Source organism: Ammospiza nelsoni, chromosome 3, assembly GCF_027579445.1.
Source record: "Ammospiza nelsoni isolate bAmmNel1 chromosome 3, bAmmNel1.pri, whole genome shotgun sequence".
Taxonomy (NCBI): domain Eukaryota; kingdom Metazoa; phylum Chordata; class Aves; order Passeriformes; family Passerellidae; genus Ammospiza; species Ammospiza nelsoni.
In genome coordinates, this window is record NC_080635.1 from 6,292,391 (window position 1) to 6,307,727 (window position 15,337).

The following is a 15,337-nucleotide window of genomic DNA, read 5'->3' on the forward strand; positions in this document are numbered from 1 at the left end:
AGGCTACTCCTGCTGTTCACCTCAGGTTAGAGGTGGGGACTGGGGCATCTCTGGCCAGGCCAGCCTGCTCTCTCCCAGCTGTATCACTGGTCTCTGTTTGCAGAAAATTGCATTGTGTGGCTGCTGGAAGGGTCCCAGGGCCTTCCCTCAGTGAACTGCTGGGGTGCTGCAAGGGCCCTGCAGGTCTGGGGAGCCAGGGGGAGCAGCTTCCCAGCTGTGCCTTCCCAGGGAGCATGGCAGCTTTGCCAGCTATGAATGGAGATGGACAGGGAGCAGATGTTCAGCAGTGTGTTACAGAGCTCTCTGTCTCCTTCAGTGCTGAGCTGGTGCTGTAAATGCATTCAGCTCCTGCCTCAGGTGTGAGACCTGCACACTCCTGGTTCCGTGGTGGAGCTGGGACCCCTGTGAGCTCCTGGCTCTGCCATGGGGGCCTGGGAGCTCCACTCTGCTTTGAGAGGCCAAACAGATGCTGGCCAGTCATGTCCTCTGCCAGAACAGCTGGCTGGGCCAGTTTTTGCAGCTGGCTGCTTCCATCACATCTTGGTACTTCTGGGTCTTAGTTTTGTTTTTTCTGAGCCAGGTTTTACCCCTCCATAGCTGGGGTAGGTCTGAGGCCTCCTGCTGGCAGGGAAGAAGAGGATGGCTCCCTTTTGGGGAGAAGGGATGGATGCAGTTTGGGTGCTCTGGGCTTTGCTGTCCTGGGCACTGGAGAGGAATTGCAGCTCCTCTGAACTGCTGTTCCAGGTGCAGAGCATTAAGGAAATTGGCTTGCACATCTGGCTGAGCTGACCCAGGGTGAATTTTGCTGAAGTGCTCCTGGAAGCAAGTCTGCAGAATAGTGCTCCTGGGGCCTGGCTGGAGAATGGGGCTGGGCTGTGGGCTGCAGAAGCACAGAGTGCTGGGCTTGCTTTCCAAACCAGGAAACCCTATACTTGCACAGAGCCCTCTCCCAAATCCCATTCCCATGCTTTTAGCTCCTGGTTTGGTTGCAAGCAGCTTTGGGATTACTCATATCCTGTGGTGTCTCAGAGATTGGTAAACTCTTGGGTACAGAGTGAAATGGATCCTCTCCTTTTCCCTCTCTGTCCTTTGTCCAGAGCTGTTTTATTTCAGAGGAGCTGGTGCCCAGGAGCTGCACACTGGGAATGCCTGGGTGGGGGCAGTTTGGGGTGGATGGAAGTGTGGATCTCCCACAGGGCTGGGCATGTGGAGCACTGCAGGGCTGTAGGTGAGAGGGGTTCCTGTGCACTCAGCAGGAATCTGGGGCTGTGCAGCAGCTGAAGCCTTTGTGGTTGAGGCTGCATTCCCAAGCGATGTCGTGAGGCAAGGAGACCGGGATTTTGGATTGTTTCAAGATGTAGGCAGCCTGGCCTGGCAGGCAGGGTAGGGGATTGCTGCCTGCTCTCCTCAGCTTGCACGGCTGCTCTGCAGCACCCAGGTGGTGCTGGGTGCTGGGGTGTGCCCAGGTGAGCCATGGAGCTGGCACTGAGGCATTAAAGCAGTGAATTGTAGTTAGCACTTCACAGAGTTGCTCAGAAGTCTGTCCTGGATATGGCTTAGTTGATTTTATTTGTCACCCTGAAAGGCTCTGCATGTGCTCAGGCTGGAGTCCAGCAATGGCCGAGTCCTGGTTGCAGCCCCAAATTTCTCCCCACAGAGAAAAGCAAGGCACAATTCTTCCCAAGAACATTTCTGGGTTTCACATTCTCTGAACCTCAGAGAAAGAAAACACAGTTCTTATAATTTGCTGTGCCTGTGTTTGTGCAAAAGGAAAATGCAACATGGAGATCGTTTACCCAAAGTGATGTGTTTTGTTTCCTTGGCCTGTCAGGACAAGGTGTGTGTGTGTGTGTCAGGACTGTTGGGTGACAGTCACGAGTTGTGTGCAGAGTTTAGTGCTTGGCAGGTTCAGTTTTAGATGTACAGAATAATATGGTATGATAAAGTAATTAATTAGCCTTCTGATGGGGAGTTCTCCTCATCATTCTCTCTCCCCTCATCGGGAGTGCCTGCAAATTCAATATGTGGGGACACCCCAAGATAAAAAAGTGAATTTTGATACACTTGTTAGAAACTAGGACTGGTAATGCAAGTGTATCAGTGTCACTGTTTTTCCTGGGAAGCTGCCTCCCTAAAAAAATGGAATTCCGAAGGATGCTGTGTTCCTGCACTCACATCTTTGCCAGAAGGATGATCTCACAGCCAGGATGGGATCTGAGCTCCTCTCTCCATCCTTGTGCATCCTACTAGTCCATGTCCCCTCCCTGCAGATGATTTGCTTTGTGGTGTGTGGGGATGATATCCTGAGGACCTGTAGGTACCAATTGAACCTCCCTGCACAATTCACTTAACCTTTATCTGTTACCTCAACAGGAGGGTTTTGCATTTCAATTGAGTAGCACACCACTGGGTGTTTTCAGGTGTGCTGCATTTCAAACATGTGTATCTAATCTGGCTGAAGCTTTCCTGAAAAGCTTTCTGTAGGCACAGTTGAGGCAGTTTTAGTCCAGACACATGTGTGGAGGGTTTCTTTTTCTCCCAGCCAGGGGTGGCTGGTGTCACATGCATGTGCAGAGGGTGGATGTTTGCCAGCACACCCATTTGGGGCTGCTCCATGCTGGTGTGGGCTCTGCAGGACCATGGCTGGCCCAGCTGTGTTGCTGGGGGAGAGAGAGCTCTGCACTGCCTCTGTCCTGCTAAGGCTGATGTGGCATTGCTGGATCATTTTTGAGGTGACTCTCGCTAAGGGAAGCATTTTGCTTTGTTCAGCAGCTCTCAGCAATGTGTCCCAGCCCAGATGAGCTCATGAAACCACAGCAGAAGCTGCTGGGAAGGTGTCCAGTGTGAGCTGGGGTTGCCTTTGCTCTCTCCTCTGGGGTAGCCTCCAGTGGCTGAGCCACACATGGCCATGGCTCTGCCACACAGGAGAGTTGGGAGGTCCTGCAGCTGCTGAGTGGAACAAACAAATTTTCTTTACTCAGCAGCGGTGGAGATTGTTGGCTTTGTACAGGTTTTACCCAAACTGTGGCATAATGGCATCCCACACAGCAGCCCTCTCCTTGGACAGCTTCCTTGAGCCCAGGAGATGGAGGGGGATGCACGGACCCTGCTGGCTGCAGCCTTTCCCTGGGCCAGGGCTGTGCAGCTCTTCCAGGCAGTTCCACCTCCCAGCACTGGGCCCTGGTGCTCTGGATTGAAGTATTGTGAAAGGCTGTGGCCACCTCTGGGCTTCTGATTGTCCTCCACCCCAAAACTCAAGTAGGATTCCTCTGGAGCGTGTCCAGCTGCTCCTGGTCTCTCCTTGCAGCCCAAATGTGACACATGGTTGGGACAATGGTTTCCAGCACATGTAGCCAGTTCACCAGTGGCACCTTGGATGCTGTTGTCAGACAAAACACAGGTTGGTGGCTGTTGCTGCACTTTAACATTTATTGATCCCATTTTGCCTTGACACCTGTGCTCATGAGCTGTTCATCACCAGCATCTTGCTTGAGCTGAAATGGTTGTGTCCATTTCCCCAGCATGGAGAACAACAACATGAATAATTCCTACTGTTTCACCAGAGAGCTGCATCCCAGTGTTTCCTGACACCTGGTAAAATCCCTGCTTCCCATGTGGGACTTGTGCCAGGCCACCATCATGTCCTTTGTCCACAGAGCCATGTTCTCCTCCCTGGCCGTGGGGCAGCCAAAGCTCTCAGTGATCAGAGCTGAGTGAAGTTCACTTGTGCTGTCAGAGATGGGCCGAAAGCAGCTCTGCTGCTCTTTGGTATTACATTGGTAATGCTGGGGATTTAATGCTAGAAATGCATGTAATTTAAAATATAACATCTTGATACCCTATTGGTCTGCACCTTCAGAGAGAGGTGTCTCATCGCAGACTCCAGCACTGGCAAGATCAGTAGGCTGACACTCCAAGAGCAGAACAAATCCATCTCCTGCATGAGCTTTGTGTACCCTGCCACTTCACATGTGCTTTGTCCCATACAGGTGTGGTTTGATGGAAATATGCCTGAGGCATGTCTGGGGAAAATAACAGACCTGGATCCTGTAGGTTCAAACCTGAGTGGATTTGAGTGCTCTGTTCCCCTTTCCTGCTGCCCCTTTGGCCCAGCAGCAGTTGTGGTGTGAGCTCAGCTCCTGACGTGCTGGAGCTTTTGGGCTGTGGAGCACATGGCTGTGTTTGAGTGAGGCTGGGTGCCTTGCTGAGTGCTCTGGTTGGGACAGATCCGATGTGACACATGTTCATGCATGTTGTATCACCTTGGGGCGTGTGTTCATCTCTGGTTCATGAGCCAGCTGTCACAGACTGGTGGATGGTTCCTGCCTTTAGGGGAGTGCATGGCAGCTGCCCATGGAGACTTCACTGGATGTCCTGACCCTTGGAGCACAGCATGGTGATGGGACTTGGCTCAGTGTGAGACCCAGGGAAACAGGACCATCAACAGGTTCCAGAGAAATGCATGGAGCTGGCTGTTCTGCTGCAGAAGTCAGGATAGCCAAATTCAGAGTTCACAGCTCTGGGATCAGAGGAAATTCAGTTGGGAATTCAGTGACAGAAGAGTCACTGCAAAATGCAGCCCCTGCTGCTGGCTGATGTGTTTGGGACAGGTGTGGAGCCCTGTTTGAGTGCCTGTGTCAGTGCCTTGCTGCTGCTGCTGTAACAGGGGGAGCGCAGACCAGCCCTGTGTGCCTGACACCAGGGTGCCCATGAGCAGCATTGCCTTGGCCCCTGTGTTTTGTAGCAGGCTCCAAAGGCTTTCTAGCATGGGAAAGGCTCTTGTGGCTTCCTGGAATTTGATGGTCTTCAAAACATCTCTTTTGGAAAAGGATTCCTTATCCCTAGTTCTGTCTGACTCAGATGTGTTGTCAAATCATATCCCTTCACCTGGCTTTTATACAGATGCTGGGTGGGAGGATGTGGCTGAGTGTCCAAAGAGGAGCTGCCTTTCAGCTGGACTTTGATACTGCCCATGTAACTTACCCAGGCAACCACTTTGTGAAGCTGTTTCTCCTGCACTAGTGGGAGCCCACTGTTTTGACCCTGCTCTTGTTTGTCTTCATTCTAAGAAGCTCCAGATCTGCCTGGCTTGGCCCCTTTCCCAGCAGAGCATGGTGCTGCTGACAGAGTCCAAGAGCCATCCTCATGTGCTGAATTGCCTTTTGTTTGCTTCCCTGGCTTTTCCAGCTGGTAACCAGAGCAGAGCGCCTGCAGGGCTGGCTGGGGGCAGCCAGATCTGGCAATGTGTGAGAGGTTCCTCAGCAGCCATGCCAGGCACTGCCCAGGGAAGCACCCTGCCCGAGCTCCTGGATGGGCATTAGTGTGTCAAGGAGGGCTCTGGGGGGTCCCCATCTCTGTAGAGAGATGCCTGCAGCCCCTCAGGCCCCTACCAGACCCCAGGACAGCTGTTGCAGTTTGTTGTTTCCCCTTCTGCTTGCGAGTGGGCCGAGTCACCGGAACAAGTTTGTGGTGTCCCTGTTGCATCCTCTTGTGCTGTGTTCCAGCAGCTGCTGTGTTTATTCACGTAAATAATCCTTGTTCCACACCAGTGTTTCTCTGGGTGATTGCTGGGGCTGTGGAGGTGAGTCAGAGACACAGTCCCGAGGAGAGGGACTTTGAGGAAAACCTAGAAACAGTCTGTGTATGTTTCTGATCAGGGACAATCGTGGTGCAAGGCTGGAACTTAGGACACATCCCAAAAAACTGGACAAGAAGCACTCAAAGAACCATTGCAAGTGTCCAGGAAGCTGCTTGCTCTCCAGGGCTTCCTGACTCATACACTGCAAGACATCTTTCTGTTCAGGCTGGAAGTGTGACACTCAGTAGTGGGTCGTGGGAGCTCCCTCTTAATGCCCCTGTCCCCAGGGAGCAGAGGGCTCTCCTTGGCTGTGGCAAGCTCAGGCAGCCCTGTTCCAGTGATTGCTGCAGACAGGCTTAAAGCAGCTGTGCTGGCATCCAAGCACAGATCTGTTCAAACTCTGAATGAGTTTTGACAGATGTGCTTTGAGCTCTGTTTCTCCTAACATGGCTCTGACTGTCTGGAGACCCTTGAGAGTGACACATGCTTACCTGATCCACTCTTCTCCTTCCCTGGCTCTGAGCATGCCCTCCCTTTTCTGTCCTGCAGCCGTGGGCGCCCAGGCGAGCATTCTGTTCACCAAAGAGCCGTACTCGCAGGACGCCCTGCACGGCCGCAGCGCCATCCTCCGCTGCGAGGTCAAGGAGCCGGCCGACGTGGAGTTCCAGTGGCTGCAGGATGGAGTTCCCGTCCAGGACACGGAGCAGCGCTTCAAGGAGGGCAGCAACCTCCAGTTTGCCGCCGTGGATCGGCACCGGGACGCCGGGCTCTTCCAGTGCCTGGCGAGGAACGTGCTCACCGGGGAGGAGGCGCGCACAGCCAACGCCTCCTTCAACATCAAGTGTGAGTGTGGGGCTGCCTGCAAGGCACGGGGAAAAGCTTTCTCTTGGGAGGGCCAGAGGCTGGAAATAGTTTTTCCAGGCTGTCTGCTAATGTTTGTGTGGGTCAGATGGGGATCGGACAGCTTGGGCTGCTCATGGAGGATTCCTCTCCAGCTGCCATGTCCATCCTGCCCTGTAGTCCTCTTGTGTCTTCTGGTGTCCCTGAGGCTGTCAGAGATGCTTTCTCCTGTCCCCTTTCCTGTTTGTGCTTATGAAACTGGGACATTACTGCAGCAAGTGTGTCCTGGGCACTGCAGATCCTTTCAGAACTCACCTTAACCCTCAAAGAACAGCTACGTAGGGCAAAGTGAGATCTCTGCAGTGTGGGTGTCTCTCTGCTCCACGCTGCCTTGAGGGCATGTGTATCTCTAAGCATGCTTGTGCCCTTGCTGCCTCCTCTGGTTATCGGTGAGTCACCAATAACCGGCACCTGGGCTCTGTAGGCTTGGAGAGCCAGCTGTGTTGGTGTTCTTTGATCCCACAGGGATTGAGACAGGTGGTGTGGTTCTGAAGCAGCCGGCCAGCGTAGCCGAGATCCAGCCCTCCTCCACAGTGGTGCTGCGGTGTCACATCGATGGCCACCCACGGTAAGGGTTGCCTCCTGAGGAGTGGACCCTGCCAGGGGCCCCTGCACCTTGGCTGTGTGGTCTCTCTCTTTCTCTCTCTCTATCCCACTCCCTCTTCCCCGCCACCTTTTTTCTTTCTGCTCCTCCCCCACGTCCCCTCCTCTCTCCCACAAGAATTCAGTAGAGTCAGGGAAGGCCAAAGGCAGGATTGGGCCTGTGCCGAGCGCCGCGGGAGAAGGCAAACGGCTTCCCCAGAGCCGCCTAGCGAGGAGCACAGTAAGGATGGGCTGGCACAGCCCAGCTGCTGAGCTGCTTGGTGTGCTGCAGTCACTCTCCGTCGCTTCCCAGTCGTGTCCCGTCCACCTTGGCTGCATGTCTCATGGCTTCGTGTCTGTGTCGGCGGCGGGACGGAGAGCCAGGGCACTGGGCCATCTCTGGGCTGTCTCCTCCGCACACCCGCTCCCGGGGCAGCCCTGACGGCGCCGTGCCCCTGCTCACCCGCTCTCCCCTGTCTTGCAGCCCCTCGTGGCAGTGGTTCCGGGACGGTGTCCCCCTCCCGGAGAGCCACAGCTCCTACTCTGTGAGCAGCAAGGAGCGGACGCTGACCCTGCCGAGCGCCAGCCCCGATGACAACGGGCTCTACTACTGCTGTGCCCGCAGCGCCGTCGGCTCCGTCTGCAGCCACGACAACTTCACGCTCAATGTCATCGGTGAGTTGTGTCCCCGCTGTCACACTGCCCTGCCCATAGCCTGCTCTGCTGCAGGGGAACCTCAGCCTAGCGTGGCTTTGCTCTGGGCAGAGACAGACCCAACAAATCCTGGCCAGGTGTCAGAGACATGTTTTATGAAAAATCCTTTCCTGAGGATTTTTTCTCCTGAGAAGCTGAGAAGCCTCAGGAACAAAATGTAAACAACCATCCTCTGCTGCTGTAGAGTGCAACAGGTGGATCTGTGATTGGTGTCATGTAATTGTTTCTAATTAATGGCCAATCACAGTCCAGCTCTCCAGACTGTCTCAGTCACAAGCCTTTGTTATCATTCTTTTTCTATTCTTAGCTAGCCTTCTGATAAAATCCTTTCTTCTATTCTTTTAGTATAGTTTTAATATAATATATATAAAATAATAAATCAAGCCTTCTGAAACATAAAGTCAACATTCTTGTCTCTTCCCTCATCCTACAACCCCTGTGAACACCACCACAGCCAGGCTGGAACCCAGCCCTGTCTGTGTGTGTTAATTCATCCCTGTGTCTTTCTGGAGCAGATTTATGCTGTCTTCTTTTGTAATGGAGCACCCTAGAGGCTGTAGGTGCTTCTGGTTTTGCTAGTGTCATTGCCATGTGGGTAAATGCCCTGTTGGCCTTTGGAGGAAAGTCCTAAGGAGGGCAGGAATTGCCGACATTAGAGGAGTATTTGGAACTGGACAGGGGAATTTTGCTGTCCAGTGTCAGCTTTGATCTGTTCACTAAGAACCAGGGTGCTCAGGGCCATGCTGGAAACAGAAGGGGTTTTTCCTTTCTGAGCAGCTCCCACAGCAATCCTGGGCTCTGAGTCCCTAACTCCAGCTGTGCTGGTACGTTTGCCTCCTTTGGCCTTGCAGGGCGCACCCAGCTCTTCTTTGAGCTTTTCCAGAGCACTGGTGTGGGGACACCAGAGGCCCCTCTGTCCCCCTCACCCTCCTGTGGTCTGTGCCTTTGCAGATGAGAGCTTTCCTCAGGCAGTGATCGTCCCTCAGGACCTCATCGTGACCAAGAATGAAGAGGCCATGTTCGACTGCCAGTTTGCAGCCGTGCCCCCTCCCACGCAGGAGTGGCTCTTTGAAGACAACCCTGTCACCAACAGATCCAAGTAACAGGGACCCCAGTGCTGTGGGCAGGGCTGGGAGGAGAGGGGCACTGTGTTCCAGAAGGGAGAGGTCAAACCCTGCCTGTACAGGAGGGCAAGCACACAACATCAGAGTGGTCATGGGGATTGGGTTTAGCAGGGGGTTGGTCCTTGTGCATGGCATTTACCTGAACAGGACTCAGGGAGCAGTTTGTCCTCACACAAATCTGTGAGGCTGTCACTTCTAGATGCCCATGCATGATGGCCCCACAGTTAGGGATGTCTCTCAGCCCCAGATGTGGTGATTCTATGGAGCCAGGGAAGCTCAAGCTCCAGACACCCACTTGGGGCAGTTCACAGTCGGGGGTGTGTCCCAGTACTAGATGCCAACACGTGGTGATCCCCAGACTTGGGAACACCTCCCAGCCCCCAGCATCTGCACAGCAATCACTGGGCCCATGGCTCTCTGCACTTCCACATCCATGTGCATGGTGATCCCCAGAGCCAGAAGTGTTTCTAAGCCCCAGGCAGCCTAAGCATGGGGCAGCCTGCAGTGCAGGGCAGTGATCCTGGAGCTGGGATGTCTCTTCCAGACTCTGGAAAGCAAGCAGTGCCATCTGGGTGCTGGCAGCCCCCGGGCGCCACCTTGTGTCCCCTGCCCCCTCCTGGCTCTGTGGCTCCTGCTTGCTGATGCATTTTTTGGTGGGACCCAGCTCTTCACCAAGAAAAAAAACTTCTGTGAGCTCATTTCCTCCATGAAGAACTTATCCCAACCAGCTTGTTTGCATGTGGTGGAAAGCTTTGCCGTGGCCCCTCCTGTTTTCACGGGCTCATGCAGGACATCCCAGCTCTGTAGCTGTGGCCCATGTCCTGCAGAGATGCCCACTGAGCCCTTGCTCTCCCCACGTGCCCAGGACCACCGTGTTTGCCAATGGCTCCCTGCTGATCACCCAGGTGAGGGCTCGCAGCACCGGTGTCTACAAGTGCGTTGGCCACGGGCAGAGGGGGAAAACTCTGGTGCTGAAGGCAACTCTGCGGCTGGCAGGTGAGGTCTGGGGCTGGTGACAGGGTGGGCAGCGGGTTCCAGAGCTCCAGTGTCACCCTGGAGCTGTGTGGCAATATAGCAGCGGGTCAGTACATGCAATGGTTCGTCCTTGCTGTCTGGATTAGGGGAGCAAACAGTTTGTGTGCTCTCACCTTTAAATGGTGCCTCCCCTGTGAATGATGGTGTTGGTGGGCTGGCTGCATCTTCTTGTTGGTGGGTTGGCTACATCTTCTTGCCCTCTTTGAGCCCTGTGGTCTCTTGTTCCTCTCAGAGATTGAAGACATGGCGCCCTTCTCCCCGAAGGTGTTGACAGCAAACCAGGGGCACCGCGTGTCCTGCACTGCCCCACAGGGCATACCCACACCCCAGATCTGGTGGGAGAGAAACCAGGAACGAGTTCCCACCACTGGCAGGGTGTACCAAGAGGCAGAGCAGCTCATTTTCACCAGTATCACCGAGATGGATGCAGGGATCTACACATGCCATGCTGCCAACAAGGCTGGAGAGAAGAAACAGGAGCTGAGCATCACTGTGGCTAGTAGGAAACTTTCTGAAGAGGGTGGGAGCAGAAGAGGGGTTGGGTGGGGGGTTAGGATGAGCTGGGCAGCGTGGCTCATTACCTCACTGACCCAGAGAGGCACCTCTCGTGGCTGAGCTGCGGGTTGCACACTGCCTGTGTGTTTGCACTGCTGCTGGCCAGAGGGTAGTGAGTGGCTCTGTGTAACCCCTTGCCTTCGTGCCCAGCGGTACCCAAATGGGTGGAGATGCCCAAGGACAGCCAGCTGGAGGAGAGCAAGCCAGGATACCTGCACTGCCTCAGCAAGGCCTCCCTGAAGCCCACCGTCACCTGGTACCGCAACGGCGTCTCCATTTCTGAGGTGAGGCCACAAGGCAAGCACTTGCCCCTTGTGGGCACTCACTCCTGCTGGGCACCTGCTCTGCTGCTGCTGTTTCTCACCTTGTTCCTAGGCCCAGCTTCCCTGTCACCCCCACTTTGGCCTTATTCCTGGCACTAGCTCCATCCTCCTGATGTGTGGGTGCACAGTCAGCCCTGTGCTTTTGGGGCAGGGCTAAGAAAAAGGTCCCCGCAGCTTGTCTCAGTTCTCTGTGTGGGTCTCAGCAGTGTTTATCTGAAGCATGGTGTGGCACGTGGCATGCCAGCAGTGCCACAAGGCAGGGCTGAGCCTAGGGCTGGTGACAGCATCACTTGTGCCCCGCTCCTTCCCCCGCTCTGGGCAGGACTCGCGGTTCGAGATCTCGGAGAACGGGACGCTGCGCATCAACAACGTGGAGGTGTACGACGGCACCATGTACAAGTGTGTGAGCAGCACCCCGGCGGGCAGCATCGAGGGATACGCACGGGTGCACGTGCTGGGTAGGCTGGCAGCCCCTCACGTCCCTCCCTGGTGGCTGCAGGGGTGGCACCTCCAGCTCCGGGAGCCTGAACATCGCCTCTGTGTGTTGCAGAGAAGCTGAAGTTCACGCCGCCACCTCAGCCCCTGCAGTGCATGGAGTTTGATAAGGATGTCACAGTGTCCTGCTCGGCCACGGGCCGGGAGAAACCCACCGTCCAGTGGACTAAGACAGGTCAGGGGGATTTGGTTGTGGTGTGCCTGCTTCTCACCCTGAGGCCACGGGAGCTTCACCTTGTCCCACCTCCAGCGTGGGTGAAGCAGCTGTGACCCCCTGTGTCCTGCACAACTGCTGCATCCGTGCTCTCGTGTCCTGCAGATGGGAGCAGCCTGCCATCCCACGTCAGCCACAATGCTGGCATCCTGTCCTTCCACAAGGTGAGCAGGAGCGACTCAGGGAACTACACGTGCATCGCCTCCAACAGGCCGCAGGGCGAGATCCGCGCCACCGTGCAGCTCGTGGTAGCAGGTGAGGGCTCTGTGGCAGGCAGAGGCCTTTCCTGCTGGGCTGCCTTGGCCTGGGGGGCAGAGAAAGCAGAGTCTGGCCTGGTCCTGAGCTGTGTCTCACAGTTTGTCAGGGCTTAGCATGCAGCCTGGGAGGGCACGTGCCACTGTGGCACCGTGCTGGCCGTGCTCCCTGGTGGGAGCTTAGCACCATTCCCAGGAGCTGACAGAGTTCTCTGCCTTCAGTTTACGTCACCTTCAAGCTGGAGCCAGAGCCCACAACGGTGTACCCGGGCCATACAGCCATGTTCCAGTGCCAGGCAGAGGGGGACCCCGTACCGCACATCCAGTGGAAAGGGAAGGACAAGATTTTGGATCCTGGCAAGCTCCTGCCCAGGTACACAGCCTCCATTCCAAACTGACACGTGGCGCAGCGGGATATTCCCAAGTATCTCCCATCCCTGCCCAGTGCCAGGGTGCCCGTGGTGCAGCCCTGGGTTCGTAGCTTGGTGGGCACGTAGTTGACTCCACATGGCAGGACTTGGACTCTGCTGGCCCCAGGGTTTCCCTTTCTGCCACAGCCTGCCAAGCTGTGATTGAGCTGCAGTCATCTGTTCTTAAGTGTTGCACAGCCTGAGACGGAAGCTGATGGCACTGGGTACGTGGGGCTGCAGGTGCTCCAGGCCTGCCTCTGCCCTTTGGTGTTTGCCAAGAGCTCTGTGTGTGTGGTTGGCAGGATTCAGATCATGCCCAACGGCTCCTTGGTGATTTACGACGTCACCTCCGAGGACTCTGGAAAATACACCTGCATCGCTGGCAACAGCTGCAACATCAAGCACCGGGAGGCATTCCTCTATGTTGTAGGTAAGGGGAGTGCCCAGGGCTGGGACATGACCTCCTGGAATCCCTGGCAGTTCTAGGCCCTGCTTCTGGCTGTGGTTGTGCCTGCCAGGCAGTCCCAGCAGCATCCCCACTGGAATGCAGTAGAGTGTGCTGTGGGATGTGCCCAGCGTGCTGTGGCTGGGTGAGGAGGTGGCCACAGCAGTGGGTAGGGGACTGGGGGCTTTTCACATCCCTCCAGCACATTCCTGAGCAGGATTTGGGAAATCCCTCCACATCCCCATGTGCTGGATGCTCTCTGCCCCACAGACAAGCCAGCAGCGGAAGAGGATGAGGGACCTGCCAGCCACACGCCCTACAAGATGATCCAGACCATTGGGCTCTCAGTGGGGGCAGCTGTTGCCTACATTATCATTGTGCTGGGACTGATGTTCTACTGTAAGAAGAGGAGGAAAGCCAAGAGGCTGAAGAAGCACCCAGAGGGCGAGGAGCCTGAGATGGAGTGTCTGAACGGTGAGGCCGGTACGCCTGAGGGTTGGGGCTTCACCACAGCCCCCTGTCCCTGTGCTGGAGAGCCTGAGGGCCAGGGAGCTCCCAGGGGATGGGAGGACTCCTAACCCATGGTCTCTCACTCTGTGGGTTTTGCCTGGTGGCAGAGACCTGCTGCCAGGTGAGAAATGGGCAAGTCAGTGTGAAACCTGAATCCCAGCCTCACCTTGTGCCATCTGTGTCTGCCAAGTTGTGTCTCACTCCTGCATCCCAGCACCTGCACGTGGGATCACTGTCCCAGGGGAGGGAAGGATCCCTGGTGCAGTGTAATGGAACAGTAATGTTCTGCTGGCCCCTTCAAATCAGAGTTCAGCAGCTCCTGGTGCTGAAGGGAAGATGTGTCACTGAACTCCCTCTGTATCTCCAGTGAGGACTTGTAACTGGTGGGGTGCAGTTGAGCTTGGTGTCCCTAATTCCCTGGATCTCCCCATTCATACTCCCCATAAATGCAGATGTTCCCTCCCAGTTCTCCAGCACACAGCCACATCCTGACCGTGTGCAATTTGCTGTGAGGGCCTGGCAAAACATAACTGCTAGGTTTGCCTCCTGGTTTTCTCCTTGCATTGGCACTTTGAGCAGAGCCGAACCTCCAGAAGAGAAGTCTGGCTGCGGGGAACCCCCTAGGAGCAGGGATGCAGGAGCATCTCAGCAGCTTTGTGCTCTGTATCTGCCACCACTGTGAGATCTTTCAGTGGAAAAGCCACAGGCAGCTCACCTGTGCCAGCAGGCTCTGGCCAGCATCCCCTTCCTGGGAAAGAATTTCTTTCAATTTTTCTGAGGTGGTCTCAGATTATCTTAACCTGTCTTTATTATATTTCTTTTCTGTTAGAGTTTGCCTCTTCTTATTCCCTTCATTTCGAACCAGGTTAGCTGCCAGGTGCATCCTCATTCTTACAAGCAGACCCAGCTCCCCAGATGTCTGGACTCCTTTTTGGTCCTTCCACAGCCTCTCTGGAGAAGTGGTTTGTGTTTGCTGTCAGCTCTAGTGGAGTTATTCCATTCACCACAGTCTTCAAAGATCTGGCTCTTTGTCTCTTTTTGATGTGCTCCCTTGTTAGCTGGGTGACACAAAGTGTTTCAGCACCTGCATGAGTACCTACAGGTGCTCCCTGGCTGACCACCAGCTGACTTTTCCAGTGCTTTTAGGATCCAGACAGATTTAATCTCTCCATGGACTCGCAGTGGGTCTTTGCTATGGATTTCCTGTAGATCAGTGCACTCCTGACCATCCAGTTACTTTCCAAGGTGACGTCCTTGCTGTGCCACATCCTCTGTGAGGAGACCTTGCTCTCAGTATCCATGGCTGGCTCTGCTGCTTTTTTGTTGTTGTTGTTGAATACAGACATAGCATTTGGGGAGGCTCATGGCTGTGGGGACTGATTTCTGTGCTAGTGTCTCCTCCAGGAGATGCTCCTGTGTCTGTAGCAGGCGGGTGGGCAAAGCCTGCAGCTTCCTCACACTTGGTTCCTCTCTGGAGTGCAGGATACATGAAGCCTCCTGTCCTTTTGTTACCAAGTGCCTTGTCCAGGCTCTGTGAAACATGAACATGTGTGTTCTCCAAAGTGGCTCTTGTTGCTGCCTGCTGGTGCTGTCTCTCAGTGGCAGCACACTCATCACACTGCAGCCTTCTGGATTTTTTTGGCACAGTTGCAGTGGTCGTCTTGTGTTATCTTCTTGGCTTCAGGCTTGTGGTCTTGAGACAGATTAGTCATGAGTGCAGACAGCAGAGGATCAGGCAGTCCTGCTGATAATGAATGTCAAAGCAGGGAGAGTGTGAGGAGCATCCAGCTTTGATTTATGGGGTAACTGGTGGTTTTTTGTTTTTATCTTTGCGAATCTTACTCCACCATGTGAGAGCAGACAGATGTCAGTAGCCATGGCTCTTAAGTCAACATATCCCAGTGTTCACAGCTCCAGCCCTACCTGTGACGAAGCCATGGTCCCTGTCACGGTGGCCAGGCCTGCTCAGGGTGTGCTGGTACCTGCCTTGCACACGGGCATTGTAAGCAGGCATGTACCCACACTGTGTGATGCAACAGCCTGTGATGGAAACCGAAGGCAGTGGGACTCTGTTGGATTTATCTCATGCTGGTTTGTCTTAGTTTTGTTAAAAATTTCCTATTGTGTGGCTGTTTGCCTAGTCCTTATTCCAGGAGGAGCTGAAATGGAGTGGTGATGCTGGAGGGGTGTGAGTGACC

General features: G+C 54.8%; 1 protein-coding gene across 2 annotated transcripts in view; it reads left to right on the forward strand.

Annotated features, from left to right (window-relative positions):
- The window catches only part of PTK7 (protein tyrosine kinase 7 (inactive)), a 34,749-nt gene that overhangs the window by 15,571 nt on the left and 3,841 nt on the right, over positions 1-15,337 (forward strand). The window contains exons 2-14 of one of the 2 annotated variants that reach the window (XM_059468055.1): positions 6,128-6,421; positions 6,944-7,046; positions 7,545-7,735; positions 8,726-8,873; positions 9,764-9,894; positions 10,166-10,432; positions 10,639-10,772; positions 11,134-11,269; positions 11,362-11,481; positions 11,626-11,775; positions 11,997-12,147; positions 12,487-12,614; positions 12,900-13,103. In XM_059468055.1, coding sequence (XP_059324038.1) covers positions 6,128-6,421; positions 6,944-7,046; positions 7,545-7,735; positions 8,726-8,873; positions 9,764-9,894; positions 10,166-10,432; positions 10,639-10,772; positions 11,134-11,269; positions 11,362-11,481; positions 11,626-11,775; positions 11,997-12,147; positions 12,487-12,614; positions 12,900-13,103 — 2,157 coding nt within the window. Of the gene's footprint in view, positions 1-6,127; positions 6,422-6,943; positions 7,047-7,544; positions 7,736-8,725; positions 8,874-9,763; positions 9,895-10,165; positions 10,433-10,638; positions 10,773-11,133; positions 11,270-11,361; positions 11,482-11,625; positions 11,776-11,996; positions 12,148-12,486; positions 12,615-12,899; positions 13,113-15,337 lie in introns of both variants that reach the window. The other variant, XM_059468053.1, reaches the window with a different exon arrangement.